General features: G+C 40.6%; 1 protein-coding gene across 1 annotated transcript in view; it reads left to right on the top strand.

The window, feature by feature from the left end:
* The window catches only part of LOC147674031 (ninjurin-1-like), a 282,026-nt gene that overhangs the window by 181,293 nt on the left and 78,418 nt on the right, over window positions 1-22,315 (top strand). The window contains exon 3 of the mRNA XM_086946447.1: window positions 22,181-22,281. Coding sequence (XP_086802573.1) covers window positions 22,181-22,281 — 101 coding nt within the window. The remainder of the gene's footprint in view (window positions 1-22,180; window positions 22,282-22,315) is intronic.

Raw genomic sequence — 22,315 nt, 5'->3', positions numbered from 1 at the left:
TTGATATGTACCAATGCATCAGGACTGACATACAGGGCTCTTTGGAGCCATGCAAAATTGCTGACTCAAAATGAATCTTCCTTCAAGATTCTGAATGGCGGTACATCAGCTGTCTCTTCTGACAGCAAAAATAGGGTAGAGAAAAAGATACCTATCAAGGGTAGCAATGCAAAAAATTCTTCCACATCATTACACCCCTGCCTCATTGGAGGAAATCCCAGCCAGGGGCGCACGTAATAACAACTTTAACCCTGACCTTCAAAGTTTATGGCACCCATTCCCTAGTCCTTCCCATTCAGATTCTGAGCCCTCTTACCGTTACTGAACCTCAAATACCCTGAAAGACTCATCACAATTAAGGACTTGGACTGTCACCATAAGTCAGGGGACATACAGTGTCATCATTTACCATACACGGGTACTGCTAATGTGCACTCATGTGGCACTCCAATGAGTGTGTCTTCTTGGAGAAGATTGATAAGATCTGGGTTAGAAGATGAGAAGTATGGACACACATAGAGAAAAGGCATGGGCTGAGCCTAGACAAGGAGACTAGCCAGCTAGACCTTGGAGGTACTCTGGTGGTTCTGGGTTCAAGGAGTAGGTCTAGTCTACCTTCCTCATGCAGCAGGCAAGTCCTTGTAGCAAGGTTGTTCTCCCAGCAGCGATCCTTTTCTGAGTCTTCCACAGGTCCAGATGACATCTTATGAATGGTTCAAGAGCTCCCATATTTATACCTGGTGTCAGCTGTAGTAAGGGCAACGACTATACCACCCTGACATCATGTTCTAGAAACTTCTGTCCTTCCCCTCCCAGGCTCTAGGTGGCCTGGGGTCCCAAATTGCTAGTTTCAAGGACCTTTCTGTGAGTGCAGGGGCAGCGCTTTGAAATGTAATAGATGCAGAGAACAGCTCCAGCCTCAACCATTCTGGCATGATGGCCCGCCCTGCCAACATCTTGTCCCCCTTTGTCTCACTGCCTGGGAGGAATACACAAAGGCCAGCTGTCAAGTACAACTAGTCATGTGACCCAGGACACAGACAGTAGGTGCCAAATTGATAGGACAAGAATGTACCAACTTTCTAAAAGTGGCATTTTCATCATTGTGACTTAAAATATGAACTTACCATTAAGGAGGGTTTTAAATTACAATTTTGTTTGAGTATAAACATCACTTTCCCATCTGTTCCTAAACTTAAGTTATCACCTATTAAGTATAAAAAAGTAACCCAATGTTAGCCCATGGGAGGAATAAGCCTTGCAATAGTGAAAAATGACTGTATGAGTTATTCACTACCAGGACATGCAAAACTTGTACACACATGTCCTACTTTTTAACTACAATATAGACATATGATTCTTTAGGGCCTAACTTAAAAAGGTAACATATATATTGAAAAGGAAGGTTTAGGCCTGGCAAAAGGTTTATTTCGCCAGACTCAAATGCCACTTTAAAGCTGTCCTACAGGCTGCATTGTCAAAACTGAGACTTGTTTAAAAGGCCACTATAGTGGATGGTACAATCAGTGTAGAATGCCCACTAGCAGCATTTAACTTACAGATCTTGAGTACATACAGTACCCCTTTACTAGAGACCTACAAGTAAATTAAATGTGTCAATCAGGTGCAAGCCAATTATACCATGTTTTAGGGAGATGCACGCATACTTTAGCACTGGTTAGCAGTGTTAAAGTGCACAGAGTCCTAACTCCAACAAAAACGAATTCATCAAAACACAAGGGGTGAAGGCTAAAAGTTTGGGGGTGACCCAGTATGGATGTTGCATTGCTGTTATATAATCATCTTCTGTTTAGTGGAATCAGTCTATGTTATCCTTCACTGAGACAACACACTGGGTGAAAAAGAAGGTTGTTAAAATGTAAGGGACGAACCTATGCATTGTTTTTGGAACAAGTGGATGCAGTTTGCCGTTACCAATTATTTGAGAGGGGAGGTAAAAAAGTGGAAGACAAGAACTAAAATAATATAATAGTTACTGAAACACATGTGATGTGATTTAAAAACTATGCTTTGCTTTAGCATTAAATGGTCTAATAAATAGCACAAAACGAGTTTAGCAAGAATGCAGGGGAAGGTGTGAGCCACAGCAATGTGAATTAATTTGTGTTCACAAATTTATCAACCGCTTCAGATAGAATGGTAGGGCAGCAACATCAACTGTGCGAGAAAAGTTCAAATATAACATCTTCAAAAGAGCAAATTCTAAATCCGGAACGTGTGGAAGCCCTCAAAGTGTCTGAACTCTAAAAAACAGTTTATTTTAAGACTCCTAACATTTACCTGGGTCGTCCCACGAGGGACCTCACATAATCTCATGACTAGAAAAAAAGCGAGAAAGATCAAATTAACTTCTAGTCGTTCTCAAACCAGCTGCTACTCTCATTATGTTACATTTCTGATGTTCAATTCTCTTTTCATATATTGCTAATTTCTTGTCTTCTTTCCACAGTTTAACCCACTTTTTCTTTTTTGTACTGAACCATGATCAGGGACTATTCTAATTTATATGTGTACTTATTCTGTGTCCATCCAGCTGTCCCATAAATGTTCACTATAGACCAGATGTTCACTATAAGCGAGATGAAAAAAACAATTGCGCTCACAAACTCTGAGATTCAGATTTTGCGACTGCAAAAATACTTTTTGCGATGTACTAATCGCATTTTGTGATTTGGTAATAGTTTACCAAAATGCTAAATAGGTTTGGAAGTTCATAGGTAATTGCTATTCGGAAGAGGTGTGTTTAGTGCATCCATTCCAAAAAACTATTTGTTATTGTGAGAAAGTGGGTTATTGGTTAATGGGGTTCATGAGCACCCCTAGAGCAGCAGCCACTATCCTTGTCAGGTTGAACCACAAAAGTCACAAAATTAGCCTGTGCTTACCTCTCTGGTAGCTTGGCACAAAAGCAGTCAAGGTTAACCTGGAAGTAATGTGGAAAGTATTTATGCAGCACACAAACAACAATAAAGTGAAAGCCCAACAACAGAAAATCTCACACCAATTTAGAAAAATATAGTAAAATGTAATAAATTATTTGACACCAAAACGACACAAAAATTCAATCAGCAGAACCGAAGATATGCAAACTCAAAGATTTATGGTAAGAATAGTGCTTAAAAGCAGTCAGCACCACTCACATTTATCTAGTCATGCTGACCAGGTGAAAGTCACAAGTGCAGGCTATCCCTGATGTAGCATGTGACGGATACAGGGTGCAGGTTAGTCCAGCTGTAAAAGTTACCATCTACAGTCCAGCGCAAAGTTTTCCATTTGCGGTGCAGGGGCTCGATGAGCAGGCCCAGCGTCATGCACACTCGTCCCTGTAGTGCAAAGATCCTGTTCAGTTTTGCTGACGGTCGTTGGTGAAGTTGTGCTTTGGGGGTCACTGCAGGCTGCTAATGCTGCAGTGCGAATTGCAGATCTTGCACTGTTTATCATCACTGGCAGTCGCTGTGGTGTGAAGAGTCGGGTTTACCTCAGCTTTTTCATTGGGGGTGCGGGCAGCACGATCTTGGCATGAGCAAGCCCGTTTGCAGTTGCAAGGAGACCAAAACTTCAGGATTTCTCCTTTTCTTCTAGATGGAGCTCAAATGATGCCCTCTCAAGAATCCATGACCTTGGAGGCCGCTCTTGGTGATCAGGAAATCGCTCTAGCTGAGGCCAGCAGGGTTCAGGAAGGTTCAGCTGCAGGTCCAAGCAGGTCCAGTGCAGCATGTCAGCTGGACAGTTGCAAGGAGACCGCAGGAGCTTGTTGTGCCCCTGTACCTCAGAACAGGAAGCCAGCTAACCAGCCCTTGGAGTTACTCAGTTAGACTGGGATGAAGAGTGCAGGTCCAGACTTCCTTTTCAGATAGTTGGGCAGGGCTGTGGCAGACAAGCAGTCCTCTGGCAGCAGAGCAACCCGTCATTTGAAGTATCCACAGGTCCAGGAGTGTACTGAAGAGTGGTACTGAGGGTCACATTTTTATGCCTGGTGCCACTCTGATGTGGAAGAAACCTCTGGAGTTTTGCCCCTCCAGAGGTTTCTGGAATTTGTTGTCTCTCTGCCCTGGTCCCAGTCTGTATACAGGCACAATAGGTTATTGTGAAGTCCTTTGTGTGTGAGCTGAGACAGTGTCTTTGCAGTGCAAGTGTGACAGGTGGCAGCTTTGCTCCTATGATCAAGTCAGGATGGCCTATCAGGAACAAAAGCCAGACCATCGATTGTATGACTGTCTGGGAGGAATACACAAAAGCCAGCTGGCTACTACACCTACTCATAAATCCAAGAAACAGGTTGCAGGCACCAAATGGTTAGGACAAGAAAAGCAAACTTTCTCAAAGTGGCATTTTCACAATTGTAACTTAAAATCCAACTTTTCCATTCAAGAGGATTTAAAATGAAAACTAATTTACGTCCAAACATTACAGTTCTAACTGCTTCCAATCAAATGTTAGTACTTATTCAATGTAATAAGGTGCCCCAGTGTTATCCTAGGCAAGAGGTAGGCCTCACAGCAGTGGAAAACTAATGTTGTTTCACTTACCAGGGTATGTAAAACCTAAAAGTGAAACCTTTTAAATACAATGCACCCTGCCCTATGTGCTGTTCAGGGCCTACCCTAAGGGTGACATGTATTTAAAAAGGAAGGTTAAAATGGAAGTTAAAAACTGCACAAACAGGAGTGCATTGGCAAGTCTGAGACATGTTTCAAAGGGCAACTTAAGTGGGTGGCACAATAAGTGCTGCAGGCCCCCTAGTAGCATTTCGTTTTCAATCCCTGGGTAACTTTAGTACCAATTTTCTAGGGACTTATTAGTAAATGAAATGTGCCAATTGGGTGTTAGAAAAGTTTACTGTGTTTAGAGGAGAGAACACAAGCACTTTAGCACTGGTTAGCAATGGTGAAGTGTGCTGAGTCCTAAAGGCAACAAAAACAAATTCAGTTAAATAAAAGGAGTGAAGGCAAAACGTTTTGGGGTGACCCTGTAGAATGTGCCAGGTCCAACAGTTATGGTGCGTATCAATGTTTTGCAACCAAATTCTAGGCACAAAATATTGGAAAAATATGAATTCCCAAGTTAGGGTGATAAAACAGTCACAACAGGGAAGGGGTCCCCATCGGTCCGAATGCCCCTAGTGAATGTAAAAATAAAGTTTGTTGGGGAGTAGGCAATGGTCCTGGGGACCACTGACAATTCTCAAACAAAACTGAAAAAAACAACCTTTTTTTCAATTGTAGCCCTGTTTCCTTTAAGAAAAAAGGGCAGAATTAAAAAATGACTTAATTTAAATGAGATCACAGACATCTTTTCAATGTGTGCCCAACTATAGTGAGCCGCAATTTGCAACCTACTTTATGAATATCGATGCGGTAGGTCAGAATGCGACCCACTACAAGTCATAATTTGGCAAACTGACCTATTTGCTCCTCTGTTACTTTGCTATTTAATTTGCTCAATGTAGTCAATTTTTGAAGCATTTGATCCATTACAATGCCTTATCAATCTTTGTGGTGTTTAATATGTTGTGTCTGCAACTGAAATATGTATATATATATATATATATATCCACACTGGCTGACTTGAAACCCATGCAATCTTCCATCATCACATTTGCAGCAAATGAAAAGCTCTGGCTCTTTGTGAGGCAGTAGTATAGCGAAGCAAATTACTAGTCTATGTGAAATGCAGAGAGCGTTGAGTTCCACTCACAATTTGTGTCCTTCTGCTCCTCTGTGTTTTTCTGGTCATACTTTTAATAAACAAGAATTCACATCTACCTCAATCACACAATGATACACAGCGCTCCATTGAAAATACCTAGTACCAAATATCTTTCATTTCCATCAAATTACAGATACAATATACAAGAAGAATTTGAATTATGTAAAGAATGAAGTTTATATAATTTTTTTGATTAATGAATATGCTCTAAATTGAAAAAGAGTTGTTTAATTAAAAATGAACACTAGATAATGTATTTAGAACACTGTGTGCCGACAACATCTATCATGCGGATCCAGCGGAAATTTCTAAGGTTCTGCCATTTTCCATATAGAAGAATAAAACATATAAATATTGAAAAAATAATTTGAATGGCCCAAAATAGATGAAGGTTTACAATTTTAAGTTACCAACACTACCTCCACAGAAGACGTCTGTTTTTATATTTTATTGTTTTCATGTACTTTATTTTTTATTCACTTAGGTGCCCATTAGCCACCGCCCACCTGGCGGGGGCAATCTGCCCGCCATCCGGACTGAAATGACCCCCCGCCACATTAGGATGGCTGGGGGGTCCGCGGCGGACGGAAATACTGTCCCCCGCTTTTCCGCCACGGTCGCCTTGCGGCCCGGGATGAAAAGGCTTAATATGGTGGCGGTGTCTATTAGACACCGCCAGCCATATTATGATGGGCCAAAACCGATGCCTTTTCGCTGCCACGGAAAGGCATGCGGTCTTCACTTCGGGGGGCCCCCTGCGGGCCCCCTGAGTGAAGGAGAGGTGGGGGTGCACACGGGGGGGTACCCACTGCATTTGCATTAACAAAGCGGCAGGCACCGTGCAGTGCCTGCCGCTTTGTTAATGCAAATGCATTTGTGCATTTTTAGCATTGTGGTGGGCGGTGCTGAGAGCACTGCCCGCCACAATGCAAAAAATGCAGGATGCGCCCGCCACAGTGGCGGGCGCATCCTAATACCCCCCACAGGACCCCCACCCTTATGGCGGGCGGTCTCAATGACCGATAGGATGGCGGCAGACTAAGTCCGCCTGTCATCCTAATGGGCCCCTTAGTATCAGAATGATGCATACATGATTGCAGGGAGGTGCGAATATTAAATCTCAGAATGCCCACATACCTCCGACACCACTCTACAAAATTTTTAGATTACTCCACAAACCAACCTCTGACCAAATACTCCGGATGACACTGGAACTCTTCACAAGCACCCAGCATCTCTTTCGAATATCCTTTTAATTTCAACGGAGCAGGGTTCATCAGCACAAAATAATTCAGTAGTCATGAGTCTGTTGCACTGGTGGAGTCTCTGGGTGAACTATCGGGAGGAAATGAGGAATAACCATCAGTTTCTGGACCGAAATGACTGATTCCCCAGTAATTCCTTATAATCTTCACTCTATCTTCAGAGTGAATGGCCCCCAGAAACAATATCTAGGGGAATGTTTCATGCCACATTACCGAGGCACTCATAATGAGGCCCGTAAGGGTATGACTGACTATGGTCATTGCACAGAACTGTGCTGTTCGTTCTACGCAGCGCACACCTACAGTATGGTCACACAAATTGGACATGCCCATGTTTGAGAGGTTCAGGTTGGATATGTAAGTGCTCTATGTCTCTTCTTGCATATCTCTCACGTGGCCTCCTGCCACACATGGGCTGAGGTGACACATTGCAGGGATAGCCTCTAATTGGCTAATCATGTGAAATGTTGACAAGGATTCACAGCATGCCCATGAGGGGCTGATCCAGCGCAGATGTTCAGCATAATATCTGATTCTGAAGCTGGGTTTCAGTTAAATTCAATGAAAGCCTATAAATGTTATGCACATGTCTTGACTGAAAATCTAGCATGGATCCAGCCCTTTTGAATCCACAGTGGACATTTCTTTCAGGTCTTGCGACAGACTGCTGCTTGAGCTTGTCATCAATACATCAATAGAAAGCAATAGGAAATAAGAGTGGGCTTTGGGTCACCTTCCTAATCCATTGGCTTTCATGGATTTGTCATGGTTTGCCATTGCTTAGGTTAGCTGTATGAGACACAGGGCCACTGGAATATGCAGCAGGGGAGGGCCAAATTATGTGGCAGGGTGGAGTGACTTATGTGGCAAGAAAAGGCAAATCATGCAGCATTAGGCAGCACATTTTGTGATAGTATTACTTTATTTGTTTTAATTGTTAAACTTGTTAACGATGCCTGAGCATTAGTTGCTTCTCATTAGTACCAGTTTAACACCCAAATAATGCAGTAATCTTCAGAAAGGTGACCAGTCATACTTTGCAAAGGGCCTTTCACTGTGCGGCAACATGTGTTTCTGCGTTTTTAGTAACTTTTGAACCGTTTGAGCTAGAAGAAACATTTGTTTTGTTAAATCTGCATATTTTGAGGAAGATAATGGATTAGGTGTCAACTCTACACATATGCAGCCGATCAAATGCATAATTCTAGTGGCCCTGAAGATAGGCCATGTTGTTTTGAACATCGTTACATTGTTCCATTAATGTTCCCATTAGATTTTGTTGACAGCATCGATTAGTCCCTTTGTTAAACTGCAGATGAAATACGATGTGTAGCCTGACATTGAGGCCCAGTGTTAGTTTATAATGGGTTTATTTTGCTGGCATAACATTAATTTGTCTGTTGGTTGGCGGATTTTATAAAATAAGCACACAATACTATTCACTGATCATACCTAAAACACGTATGTACCTTACCTACCATCTCTACTTTTTTAATTTACCATACCTAACTTACTAAACCAAATTAATCTTCTATGCCTAACCAAACTAACCTAACCTACCATCACCTCTGCAGTGTATATCTCCTATGCCTTCCCTCAGGCTGAGCCTTTGTGCAAAAATGACAGTAATGTCTATGGAACTTCCAGTAATTGCTTATGGCACAGTAGCTTGCATTGGGGAATTGCTAACTGTAGCATTTAAAGTGCATGGAAGTGTGATAGTTATTGTTTCTTTAAAAATAGTGAGACCTATTTGTTTTGCCAATTCTTGGTTGCATATGTTTCCTATAAACACTAACAGTTATAATATTAAGAAAATTACGATCCTTTCTGAGTGCAGGCGTGAGGGAATTCAGCGGCCTTTTAAGCTGCATTAAATGCCTAAATATGCAAAGAAATATAGGGGTCCTTTAGGACTTTGACCGCCCGCCATCCCCGTGCAAAACGGGACCGCCGGCCATTGGAGCGGTGGTCCCGCCTTGGCCATTAGGATGCACCCGCCACACTGGCGGGCGCATCCTGTATTTTTACCATTGCGGGGGGGGCGGGGCTGAAAGCGCTGCCCGTCGCAATGGTAAAAATGCATGTTGTGCATTTCAAAGCACAACATGACAGGCACAGTGCGGTGCCTGCCATGTTGCACTTTGAAATGCGGGGGAGTACCATAGGTACCCCCCATGTGCACCCCCCAGCCCCCCGGAGTCCCAGGGGGCCCCCAACGGGCCCCTGCAGGGAGTCTCCGCATGCCTTTCCGTGGCAGCATTGCCGCCACGGAAAGGCATCCCCCAAAGCCCATCATAGTATGGCTGTCGATGTCTAATAGACACCGCCACCATATAAAATATTTTCCGCCCGGTCCGCAAGGCGACAGGGGCGGAAAATATTAGGGACAGTCTTTCCGTTCGCCGCAGTCCCCCCTGCCATACTAATATGGCGGGGGAAATGGGTGGCGGGCGGCAAAGGATGTCGGGCGGATCGCCACCGCCCGCATGGCAGTGGCGATCCGCCCGACATCCTAATGGGCCCCATAGAACCACAACCTTACTCCAGACACTAGTGCCATGGGCTTTGCATTAGAAGAAGCAAAGAAGATTTATTTTACTGCAATCGCTCCCTTTTTAATTGGTCTTGAATGATGAGTTAAGTTTGAATTCACGCCTCTTCTGTTCCTTGAATGCCAAATTAGGGATCTCACCTGGTGTAAGCAGTCCCCACTAACCCCAATTACCAATAACATCATGATTGCACATTTCAGAACCTCCAGGAAAAAAGCATAGAATGCTAGAGTCAATGATCCACTTTGTTATTGACAGACAACAATAAAAAAACAGGGTCACGGCCATTCATTTCCTCTTTGAAACTACTGTGGTAAACACATTTTTAAATTTGTGTCCTGCACTCATAATTTTTTTACAAGCCATTTTATTAAGGACGGCTTCAAAACCCACCTCACACCAACCTTCACTGTGTATGGCCTTTGCCCAACCTGTGGAAAGCCAACCTGAGGCGTAAGTGTGGCTTACCGGTTAGAGGAGGCAGTCTCTGATGCAGAGGGCAGACCTGGGACCAGGGTTCAATCCCCGACGTGGCAGGGTCTTGAGCTCAAAATGTCCATAGACTCGATAATTCTCGCCTTGGTGCCTACTCGAATCATGGGTTCACACTCTGCAACTCTGGGCAATAGCTTTCTTAATATCCACTACGGCCCCACCGCAATGGGATGCCTGGTCTTCACCTTGGGGATGCCCAGTAGGGGTAATCTCGCAGGGAAAGGCCAGGACCGGTTCCCAAAGCAAGCACCTTGAGACCTTACGATGAAAAGGCGCTATATAAGAACATATGATTTACGATTTTACGATTTAACACAGGCCCCCGCATCCTGTGGAGGCCGCTGAGCTGCAGGGGCCCCCTCAGCATAGTACTCAGGCCTGAGCACTCTGGATTAAATCCGGGGCAGAGGCCCCTCCGTGTACATTGCTGGGGGGGACCTTAAACTTTCGCTACGCCACTGGAGCTAGCCCATGTCGTGCACAGCGTGTTTCCCTGTAGCAGACAGCCTAGTTCTATAGGAGAGTTAAAATGGGCAATGGTGAGTTTTTGACCCCACATGTATACCTTCAGTGCTCCCCCAAGACACAAGCACTAGGTTTGACATGATGAAAAACCAAGTTTGGTTATTTGATTGGGAAGTGTCGTGCAGATTCATCAAATGCTGCAGATTAAGTGATTTTAAAAAACTCTTTCATTGAAAGAGCACATTATTTTGCAGATATGTCTTAATTCCTAGAATTATGGATTTCATCAAATAGGATATTCAGTCTTATTCTCTTCCCTCTTGCTAATAAGCCTCACAGCATTACTGAGTTTGTATAGGAACAGCCCCAAACCACTACTCGAAGCATCTCCAATGTCTAATGAGAAACCCCTTCAGGAAAGCTAAGCAGAATCAGAAAGATCTAATTACACTCGTGCCCATTGTTAGCTGGATACTGTAGGAGCAGCTTAAAAAAATCTCTGACTTTATCCATTGCCCATTGTTTAATCCGATGGCTAGTCATAAAAGCTAAACAGAGCGTGAACATTCTGATTGCAATCACGGTCCATTGTTTGTACCTTGTTTCCAACAGCGAAAACATCTCTGAATTTGACAAACATGATATCTTTTATAACAAAGCAAAAAGTGATTTGTAACAAAGCCAAACCTATTTAACATAAAACTCTATACTGTTAACATCGTAATGAAATACAATTATCTTTTTTATTACAGTCGAAGGTGCAGTCCTGTATTTTTGCTCACTCTTTCCTATAAACATTTTTCTGTTTCAAAAAAGCACAATTGCTATATTAACTGCACCAAAATAAACATATAATATAAAGTATATACATAACAGCGAATGGAGTTAGACTGAATCAAGGACAGATGAAAATAAGACAGCAGCAACACTGCCCTTTCAATTTATGGATGAACAGGAAAAACGTCTTGCCGACATTCAATGGAAGCTGTAAGGTTATGAGAACCGTCAACGAAGGAACAAGCTGAAAATATTAGGGATTGATTAAGTTTCAGAGGGAGTATATCACAGGCAGTCTGTAATTGAATTATCCCACAAAGATTTCCCAAACTTTACAGAATGAGACTTTAATGTTCAAATACAACACACACATCAATCCCCCCTACAACTGGGTACAGAGGTCTCAAAATTCAATAAAATAGCCATAGAAAGCAGCAAATAGCTCTGGGAGACCGAGAGTAATTTTGATTTATGTTGGAACTTCCTTCACCAGATGATCTTTCAGAAGGCAAAACCAAATAATCTCATTAAATTTGGTGACTACTCCTTTTATGTCCAATCCGACGTTTGTTATGACACTGTTGAAAATGTTTGGAGGCAGATTATTAGACCATTAGAAAACGTGGGGACCCTGGTAATCCTACAAGGCTCCGCCCAATTGAGGATAATAAAGGATCAACAGACATACGTCTGCATATCAAAGAGTTACTCAAATCCTGGAAGTGACAGTTGCAGTGCTTCATTTACAATAGTATGATCATGCTTTGTAAGTATGTATGGTTAGTGCTAGTTAACCCATGAAACTAGCTTAGCCTATGTATGCAGCCCTCTTTGTGTATGTTGATGGTTAATGAGAATTTAGGACAGGAAGGGGAGGCAAAGGCAGCAACAGTTTGGATTTTTCTTTCTGTGAAGTGGGGGTGGCTTATTCAGAGACAGGGTTCATATGTGGCTGGGGGGTTTAATCTGGCTTAGTGGGATGTTTTGGTTGAATTGGCAGAAAACTGAGAAAAGAAGGAAAGCAATACAAATGTATTGAAAGTTGAATTTTCTGAGTGTTAAAGGCCATTGGTGTGTGTAAGGTGCTGTGAACATGGCTGAGGTTTATACTGTCACTTGGACTGTTAGAAGGATGAATTAATTAACCCAAAAAGAGACAGGGGAAAGAATAGTTTGTCTTCAAGGAACGGACATTGCTAATAAAAAAACATCTTCATTGATCAGGTTAGCATATAATTGTAACTTTACAACTAAGGGGCTCATTACAATGTTGGCCTCTGCCCGATACTGTCTCAGAATCTGGACCGACCAAAGCGCAGTTGGCAGTTCCGCCCGCCGCATTACGATGCGACCGAACATTGTACAGTCGGATTCCTATTGTTTCCTATGGGAAGTTATGTTCCGTCCGACAACCGACTGTAACACAGGCTCATATGCAAAAATGTGGTGAGTGTGTAAAACCCTGCACCCTGTTGCGGGCACCCCACGGAGCCTGCCACACTTTGCTGAGTTTTACAGGGGGGTCCCTTCGGTACCCCCTCGGCTCCCAACCGGAGGCCGCAGGATGAAGGAGGCACTGCAAGGGGCCCTTAAAGTCACTTGCTGACAGCCTTTTCATGTTGGACAGGCCGAGGCTGAAAGGCTGTTGAAAATCAACATCGTAATCCCGAGGACAGAAATGCTGTCCATTTGGGTGTACGATGCGGTTCTGACTGACACGAATACCCAGTGAGTCATTTGGAACCGATTCTGAAAGACCATGTGGTTTACCTTCTATCTGCGAACATCGTAATCGGGCGGTCGGAATGTTTACCAACCAAGTCAGTCAGAAGGGCTCCAAAGCAGTCAAGAGGAGTCCGACTGTTGGGAGGTGCCTTTCCGACTGACATCGTAATCGGCCCCTAAATATTTTGATTCTGGTGTGGCCGAATTGATGAAACATGGCCATTGCTAAGTTTGATGTGGTGCTGTAGTACTCCAGAGAGATGGACTACTGCAATTTGGGTGTTCCTTAGAATTTATCTTAGTATGTGCTATATATTGATCAAACTAAGATGATCTTGCATCATTTGATTATCTAAGCCCTCGCCGCCGTCCCACGCATTCGTAGAGCGACAACAGGAGGAAGGTCCTTCTCCTACCTGGCCGCCAAGACATGGAACTCCCTCCCGACCGACCTGCGCCTGACCCAAGACCACCTCTCCTTCAGGAAGAAGCTCAAGACCTGGCTGTTCGAGCAGTGACGGCACCCCCCCCCCCCCTAAGCGCCTTGAGACCCTACGGGTAAGTAGTGCGCTCTATAAATGTCTTTGATTGATTGATTGATTGATTAAGCATAGAACTAGCATAGAATTTATGCAAATAATGGGATTTTATTTGTCCTTTCAATAGGAGCCAGAATGTGAGTAAAAAGAGAAGATGGATCAGCATCAAGAAAGCTAGGGATTCTACAGGCCATTATATCCAGAGTTATGGTCTTGATAAAAGCCAGTGATTTCAAAAATAGAATGAAAGAGAGTTTACTTTTCATTCTATTTTGCATAAAGAGTACTCATGTAGTAATCTAATATTGGGCCCAAAAAGCTGGCAAGCATACGTAGAAATATATTCCAAGATCAGCTCAGATCATAATACACTGAAACTGCTAGTTTAGCGTTCTCATAGTCAAATCCAGGAACCACTTTGAGAATGTGATTCTTTGCTTACGCAGAAAAATGAGTTTATATAAAGGAAGTGTCTGTGGATTCAAGAATTTTTGGAATTAATTCTTGGGTCTACCACCCTTCCTGGTGTATGGCACACCTCAAAGCATTGAATAAGAGGTGTTACTCAGTCTACAAAGATAATAAAATGCTAGCTAGTAAATGGTTTCAAATCAAATTTTTGCATTGTGAGGCAATTCAAAATATTATTCCATCTGATGATAATGTTTATCAACAACTGATGCTTGCCTGCCCATTCTAAGCTTCTGTATGACTAGTGGGATAGCATCAGAAAAAGATACATTGACTGAGGGCAGCTGCATATAAATATTGTGAACAAGTAGGAAATGTACTGGGAATTCAAATAGGAGGAAAGGTTAACATGGTCAATAGCTTAGGAATTTGGGAGTGATTCAGTGCAACTAGTTAGAATAACAATGGAATCTGTTCAGGTTATCATATTTTTTATCACGTGCTATGTCCCCAGAGCTATAGAACAGATAAAGCAGAAATGGAATCTTACAAGAGGCACGGAGGCCTTGATAGAATTAAAGATCATAATCTCAATGTTTTTGAGGAACTAATCACAGGGAGGCTTTAGATGCCATTAGATAGTTACCTAATGGAAAAACCGCTGGTGCATATTTTAAAACATAAGTGAGCCATCAAGAACTGTGATATAACATATCCGGTGGCACAGCATTTTAATGAGCTACATAACAGAAACCCAAAAAAAGTTACCATATCTAACTATAATGTCACTAACTTTAGCTTTTTCAGTTAATTTCAGGGTTTTTTGTAACTTAAGGTAAGATGTCCATCACCATGTGCAGTGTGGGGTTTGGGTTGGGCACAGGGCCTGATCTGTGGCCAGGTGCTGCACCCAAGCCCCCTACTGGCTACCAACTCCCTGCTGCACACAGCATTAACTGCTCACAGTAGGGGGTGCACAGTAGGGGGTTGCCACAGGGCCAATTCCCACTGGCACCCAACTTCGTGCTCTGCATGACCACTGGGGAGTTGGGTGCAGGGCCTGGCCTCAGACCAGGCCCTCTACTCACGCCCCTCTTGCTGCTGTGCAATAAACCATCTGCACCTTTTGTCAAAAGGCGCCACAGTTTTCAGCAAACCCCCCAACAAATCCCACAGACCTTTCTATAACTGCCCCATGCAGATTGCCACTGGGTGGTATAAAATAATATGATATAATATAATCTAATATAATATAATACTATTACACAGTGGTGGTAGCCACTGTGAGTTATATGTGAGTCACAGTTTCCACAGGAAGAGCGTTTCTTGTTTTGCTAATAGTGTTCGCGCTGTTTGATTAATCTTCACTAAGCTTTTTTAAAAAAAAAAAAGCTCATCCACCTCAGCTCCTTACTTGAGCATTTCAGAGTGAGTCACAAAACAGGGATAGAGAAAAAGGCGGGTGTAAAAACACTTTATTGCCCTATGCATTTTCCACAGGAAAAATTAGACAATGATACTGAAAAAAACGACTGAACACAATTACACCAAGCTAGACCTTTACTCAAAAACCTTGCTTATTGTGATTTGATGTAAATCCATTCAGCTGCTTTCAATAAATTAAGCTTAAAAAATTAGAGATATCTGAAAGATTGGTCCAGCAGGACATCCTACAGGAGTCTTGAATGACCACGCATAAAATTAAAAGAGTGGTCTGCTTGTCTGTGAGGATTTTTGTATCCCATCGGCCATTCAGACCCACAAGACCCAGTGGTCACACCAGGTTGAGAGATGTCATTGGCTAGTTGCAATATCGAAGAAAATGTTTCAGCCATCATTACAGGACAGAGAGACAATATATTTATGTTTTTCCTCTGACAAAAGCAAAGGTAAAAGTCATGTTATAGTTAGGTATGGTAATAAGATCATAACTATTGTAAAAAATAAAATTAGAAACTATTCCCTAAAATATCCAAAGGTTAAAGTGATAATATAGTTAAGTGTTGAAATAAGATAAAAACTAACATTTAAAAATAAAAAAACACAGAAATTCACAAGTTATTGCTTGATGAGCGAACTATAACTTACGCTAGTGCCATGTACTTCTTTTGACCTCACACCTTACATCACTCATGACACATTGAATGACATTTTTGATGGCAGCGCCTCATGGAATCTCAAATGGCATAATTGATGACTTTGCTGATGACATCATTGATAATGCTGCAGTCATATAGTGTAGAGTTAGTGGTACGTGTGGACCCATAGGGTTCCCTGATGATAAATCGATGTAATAAATATAGACATACACAAATATCGATTCAAAAATATAGAATAGAAAAATATTGACTCTCTAGACTTAAACAGGTAAGTACAAGAATGTCTAATCAAAAATATCGAAGGAAAAAATATAGATGTAAAAAATATCGACTTAAAAATATTATACTTTAAAGAAGATACAATAAATGTAATATATATTTTAACTAAATATAACAAATAAACGTAATAAAAAAAATATAACCACACCCACATAAAAATGTATACATTTACCTATATTTACTTAAATATAATTTATTAACTATAATCTTTATTTAATGTTTCGTTTTAAATGATATAAAAATTAAATATATACATATATCAATAATATTTAAATAAAAACAACCATTTTTTAATGAATTCAAACATTTAACTATTTAAAAAGAATATATATATATATATATATATATATATATATATATATATATATATATATATACATATATATACACTTCGCAATACAATAAATACAACAGTAGAGACATTGTTGGAAAGCAGGGGAATAAGAATTACTATTCCCACTGCAGTAAGTATAACAGTAGGGAAAATGCTGGATTGCCGAGGGGTGAAAATGACTATTCCCACTCCAGTTAGTGCAACAGTAGGGAAAGTGCTGGATAGCAGAGGAGTAAAAATTACTATTCCCACCCAGTGAGTGCAACAGTAAGGAAAGTGTTGCATAGCGGAGGGGTAAAATTACTAATCCCACTCCAGTGGGTTCAACAGTAGAGAAAATGATGGATAGCAGAGGGGTAGAAATTACTATTCCAACTCCAGTTAGTGCAACAATAGGGAAAGTGTTGGATAGCGAAGGGTAAAAATTACTATTCCCACTCCAGTGAGTGTATCAGTCGGGAAAGTGCTGGATAGCGGAGGAGTAAAAATTACTATTCCCAGTCCAGTGAGTGCAACAGTAGGGTAAGTGTTGAACAGCAGAGGGGTAAAAATTGCTATTCAAACTCCAGTGATTGCAACAATAGGGACAGTGCTGGATAGCGGAGGAGTAAAAATGACTATTGCCACTGCAGTGAGTGCAACCGAATGGAAAGTGCTGGATAGCAGAGGAGTGAAAATTACTATTCCAACTCCAGTGAGTGCAACAGTAAGGAAAGTGTTGGACAGCAGAGAAACAAAAACTAATAATAACATTAAAACAGTTAAAAAAAATTATACAATATAAAAAATAAATAAACGTTATTTGAAAAATATCAGATTAAATATATTAAATGTTAACATTCAATATAATAATTACATATAACAAAAAGGTGGAACTATTATCTATAAAAAAATATATAAATTTATAAACAATATGTATTTAATAGAAGCAAATATTAACAAAACTATTGTTTTATACATAAATGTATTTCTTTTATTTCCTACCCTACAACACTACACCAATGAATAAAACCTTCAACATTTTTATTTTTTATTTATTTCGATATTTAATATAACTATTAATGATTTTAATAATTATTATTAATCAAATTAATTAATAAACAGTAATTGAATATGCATTCTTTAACACTGTAATATGCACAACACACACCTAAAATGAAGTACACAATTACCACATTTAAGTACTAATTAATTAATTTTAATTAATTAACAACAAATTATTCATTCATCAATTAAAAATAAATTACTTCCCACACTTACCACCATTTTCACCTATAAACACAACAAACACTTAAAATAAAAATACAATTAACATAATTAATTACCAATTATTTATTTAAAATTCATTAACAACTCATTGTTAATTCATCTATTGAAAACTAAATTACTTCCAACCCTTCCCACCATTTTAATCTATAAACAGCACAACACACACATACAAATAATTATAAAATTAAAATAATTAATTGCCAATAATTCATTTAAATTAATTGACAACTAATTATTTCATAATCATGTACACATTCAACGCTATCACATCTCAATTTAACGATTATTAATAAATGAAAATTATTCTATACATTCACTATAATTACATTTCTTCCCACCCTATTCCCCTATAAACCTACAACCCGCTACGATACTAAAAACACAAAATTCAAACAAACAAAATAAAAACTCCTCAAAACATTCAATACATTTTATATAAATAAATTACTTCCCACCCTATTCCTCTATAAACCCACCACCCACTACGGAAAAAACCCGAAAAATAACAACGATACGAATAACTACTCAAAATATTTAATAAATCTTATACAATTAAATAACTTCCCACCCTATTCCCCTATAAACCCACAACCCGCAACAGAACAAAAAATTCTAAATTCAAACAAATTTTTTTAAGAGCTACTTAAATTTTAACACATATAATAAAAATAAACACAATTCCTATACAAAAAATGTATGTATCAAACACATATAAAATATGTACTAACAAATATAATATTAATACAATATCGATATTTTTGACATCTATATTTTTGCAAACAATATTAAACACTTCGATATTTTTTACATCGATATTACCTACCAAAGTCGATATTCTTGACCACGATATGTTGGCTGTCGATATTCTTGACCCACGATATTTTTGCGTCGATATTAGTGTAAGTCGGCCATCGATATTCTGTCTCCGACCCATAGCATGGAAATTTGTAAGCCCTGGATGCCAGTTAAATTGTGCATGTTGACAGCTATATGGAATGCTGTTTAGAAATTTACTATAGTTTGGGGCGTAAGTATTACTTCATGTTAAGCAAAGTGAAAGCTGAGATCATTTGTAATGGGTTGCAGAGGTATCATTGAAAATCTGTTGTGGCTTAAAATAAAAGCCTCAGTTCAAAAAGAAAAGGGGCAAAGCTGCTGTTGATAATAGTTTATCCACCAGTGGATATCTGGGCACGTGCCTATGTGAAATAGTTGTAATACAGTATTAAAGACAAATTCTAGGTAGCAAGGTCATTTAAAAACGTGTGGGTGTTTATTTCCAGAACTTCACTGAAGATTTCGGGGCATTGCAGATTGTAGAATTATATAGAACATATTGGTGTCCTTCTTGAAGTGGTTTATCTTGCACTGGTGTTGTAAGCATGGATCTAAGGTTGCATGCTATTTTGCCCATCTCAGTAATGTGTAAAGCCTAAGTAACTACATTATAGAGGGAAGTCCGTAGGGCCCCACGGGTTTCTTGTCAATGACAAATGTGCTTCATCCTCATGAATGACTTAAAATGCCAGGTCATGTAAAGTGTTTAAGAGGGTAATCCCATTGAGGTAAATATAAAATTGTCCAGCGGTATAGCATGTTGATTTTTTTCAAGTCCACAAACTCGACAGGATGGTGTCTCGTTGATGTTATGGTGTCAACAGAAATATCATAAATTATGTAATTTAACATTAGGTGTGATGCAATATGTTAGGTTTGAGCAGGCATGGAGTGGGTGCAAATTATAGTTAGCTCAGTAAACTAAATTAACTGAATTTCTGAGGGGGTTTAGGTAAGGGAATATCTTAGTATAATATTACCACAACTGAATTTATCCTTTGTTTTTTCAGTGAATTTTTTTTTTTTGGATCATATTCAGACAACACCCCTGCTGTACATGGCCTTTTAAGCTGGGGGTAGGACGGATTGTCTGGATGAATGGCCAGATTCATGGGATCAACCAAACCCCTTCTTCACATGGCCTCCAGCCAGGCCCTGAGTCCAACCCATTGTAGGTGGCCAATTCCTTGCTACACACAACCTGGTCTTTTTGACCAACCTTGCAGCGGGCAGCCAACAGCTGCTGTGCATGTCATTTGTGTGTGGCAGACGTTGCTGCAGAGCCTCACCTCTAGTCACACCCTGTGCCCAATCCTGTAAATCCCTATCTTCTTAGATACACAAGTCACGTTAGGTTTTGTTACTTTTATCATATTTGCTATAAGTACTGAGGTACTCCCACAATATCGACATTCGGGCTTCGGGCCGAGGTACCAAAGGGGCAGAACTTAAGCAGGAGATTTCACCAGAGTATTGCTGTACCTCATTGGATGTCATGTTGAGTCCTGTGGGAGTACTGCAGTAACCACAGAATGAAAACATTTTAAAGCGTTTGGCCACAAGGGGCTCCATGTGGGTCCACCTAACAAGGAATAGGGCATCAGTACCGTGCCCCTTATTTCATTATTTATTTTTTACATTTCTGGAACATGGTAACTCAAGTCCCCGGTCTTGTGATTTTTCTCTGGGTCAGCCAATCAGAATGTTTGGTACAGCAACATCAGGTTTGGGCCCACGGTTTCGAAATGGCCAAAGGGAAAAAAAGCTCCATTGGCCAATCAGCAGGCCCTATTTTCTTTTAATTTCTGTACTGAGAAATTCCTGCGGAACCAACCATCCAGACACACTTAACTTTTCAACCTCTTCACAACCATCCAAAATGCTCCTTAAATGTGAAGTTCTTACTTACTCATGAATGGGTTTACACCAAATTACAAAAAGTATGCTTTTGGAGTAAAGTTTTAACCTTTTGCCAAATTTGGTATAATTCCGCTAGGCTGTTTTCTCTGAATCGTAGAACAAAGTTTCCTATGTAATTAAAATGGGAAATCAATGATTTTGGACAACCCCCTTTTTCTTGGCCTCTTCTCCACAGATGGTTGGAAATCTTTCCAGGAAGAGCTGGAGGTGCTTAAACTTTTGCTTGGAAAGTTTTTGCAAATTTGTCAAACCATACCCTAGTTTTCAGCAGAACAAAAATCCTATGGTAACTCTGACCTGACTTCCACTGTAACTTATATACATACTAGGCACTGACACAATGGTAGATAACCAGGAGTGATTAAATACATCACAGGTTGCCATGAATTTTGGGAACGCTTTTTCCACACTACCACACTGAAAAAATGTACAGCTATCCATGACAGGAGTACATTAAAAAAGCATTTCTGCAGTAAAAATCATCTCCAAAATATTGGTGAAAAAACAAATCACCATCATGTATGGGTGTTTAACACTGTTCAAAGGTGGACTCAGGGATGCAGCTATCAGTGGCACAGGAAATAGTGGAAATAGGATTGAGGGATCAGATGAGACCGTTGCACTCCAACTATCGGGGACTGACTGGCCTTAGCAGGCATTGGGCGTTTCCCCGGGAGCCTGGAAGGATGGGGTACGATTTTGCCACGGTGGGGGCGATTTTGCAGCGGAGGGAGACGTTTTTGCTTCGTTGCTACTATATCGGCCCCCAGTAACAAAAAAGCATCAAGGGGGCTAGTCGGTCAAAATTGCCAGGGCGGCTTTGGGTTCCCAGTCCGGCCCTGCCAACTATGACAGTCTTAATATCCAACCAGGGTCTGGGAGAGCCATTTTCTCTGTTTGCATTAGAGTCCACCGCACAGATACCAGGAATACCCAAAATCTGCCCATAGTTACTACATGTGCTTACCTTTAAACTTCACCATATTACTGGGGGGATTTCTGTTTGCGCACACCTCGTTAGCAACTGTACAATCCCATTGATCCTGATACTGTGACTCTAGAATGGAATGTTGTGCGTGCAAACAACATTCGTTGGATAAGTAAGCTAAATGTGCGACAACAGAACAGGTAAGAATCATGTCTTGCTTTTTTTACGAGAGTATCTACCCTTACAAACACATTGATTATATATTTGAGGACAACTGCGTTCTAGACAAATAAAAACCTCTGACTTCACCTTCACGCTGTTTCTTTCCATTCCGAAATAATTCTGGCATTGCGAGTGTAAAAAAGATGATTTATAAAAATAGATAACATGAACAAGAACATGATACTGTTCTGCAGCCAAAGTCTAATTTTGTTGTTAGTTCACTTTCGAGTTAGTCTAGTGCAGATGACCAACATGGTGTAAAATGTAAAGCTTATTATACGACTTCCCTTCCTGACCCAAGAATGAAATACTGTCACGTTGATGTTGCAGGGCATTTCGATCAGCCTGCAGCTCATAGTGGCAGCACTGCTCATCTACAAAGGGTCAAAGAACATTGAATGTGATGATCCCGAACGCAGACTCAGTGACCGGTGAGTGAAATCGATTACAGTAATGCTTGCAATT

This window comes from Lissotriton vulgaris, chromosome 12 (genome assembly GCF_964263255.1).
Source record: "Lissotriton vulgaris chromosome 12, aLisVul1.2, whole genome shotgun sequence".
Lineage (NCBI taxonomy): Eukaryota > Metazoa > Chordata > Amphibia > Caudata > Salamandridae > Lissotriton > Lissotriton vulgaris.
This window is presented reverse-complemented; position numbering and strand designations above follow the sequence as displayed.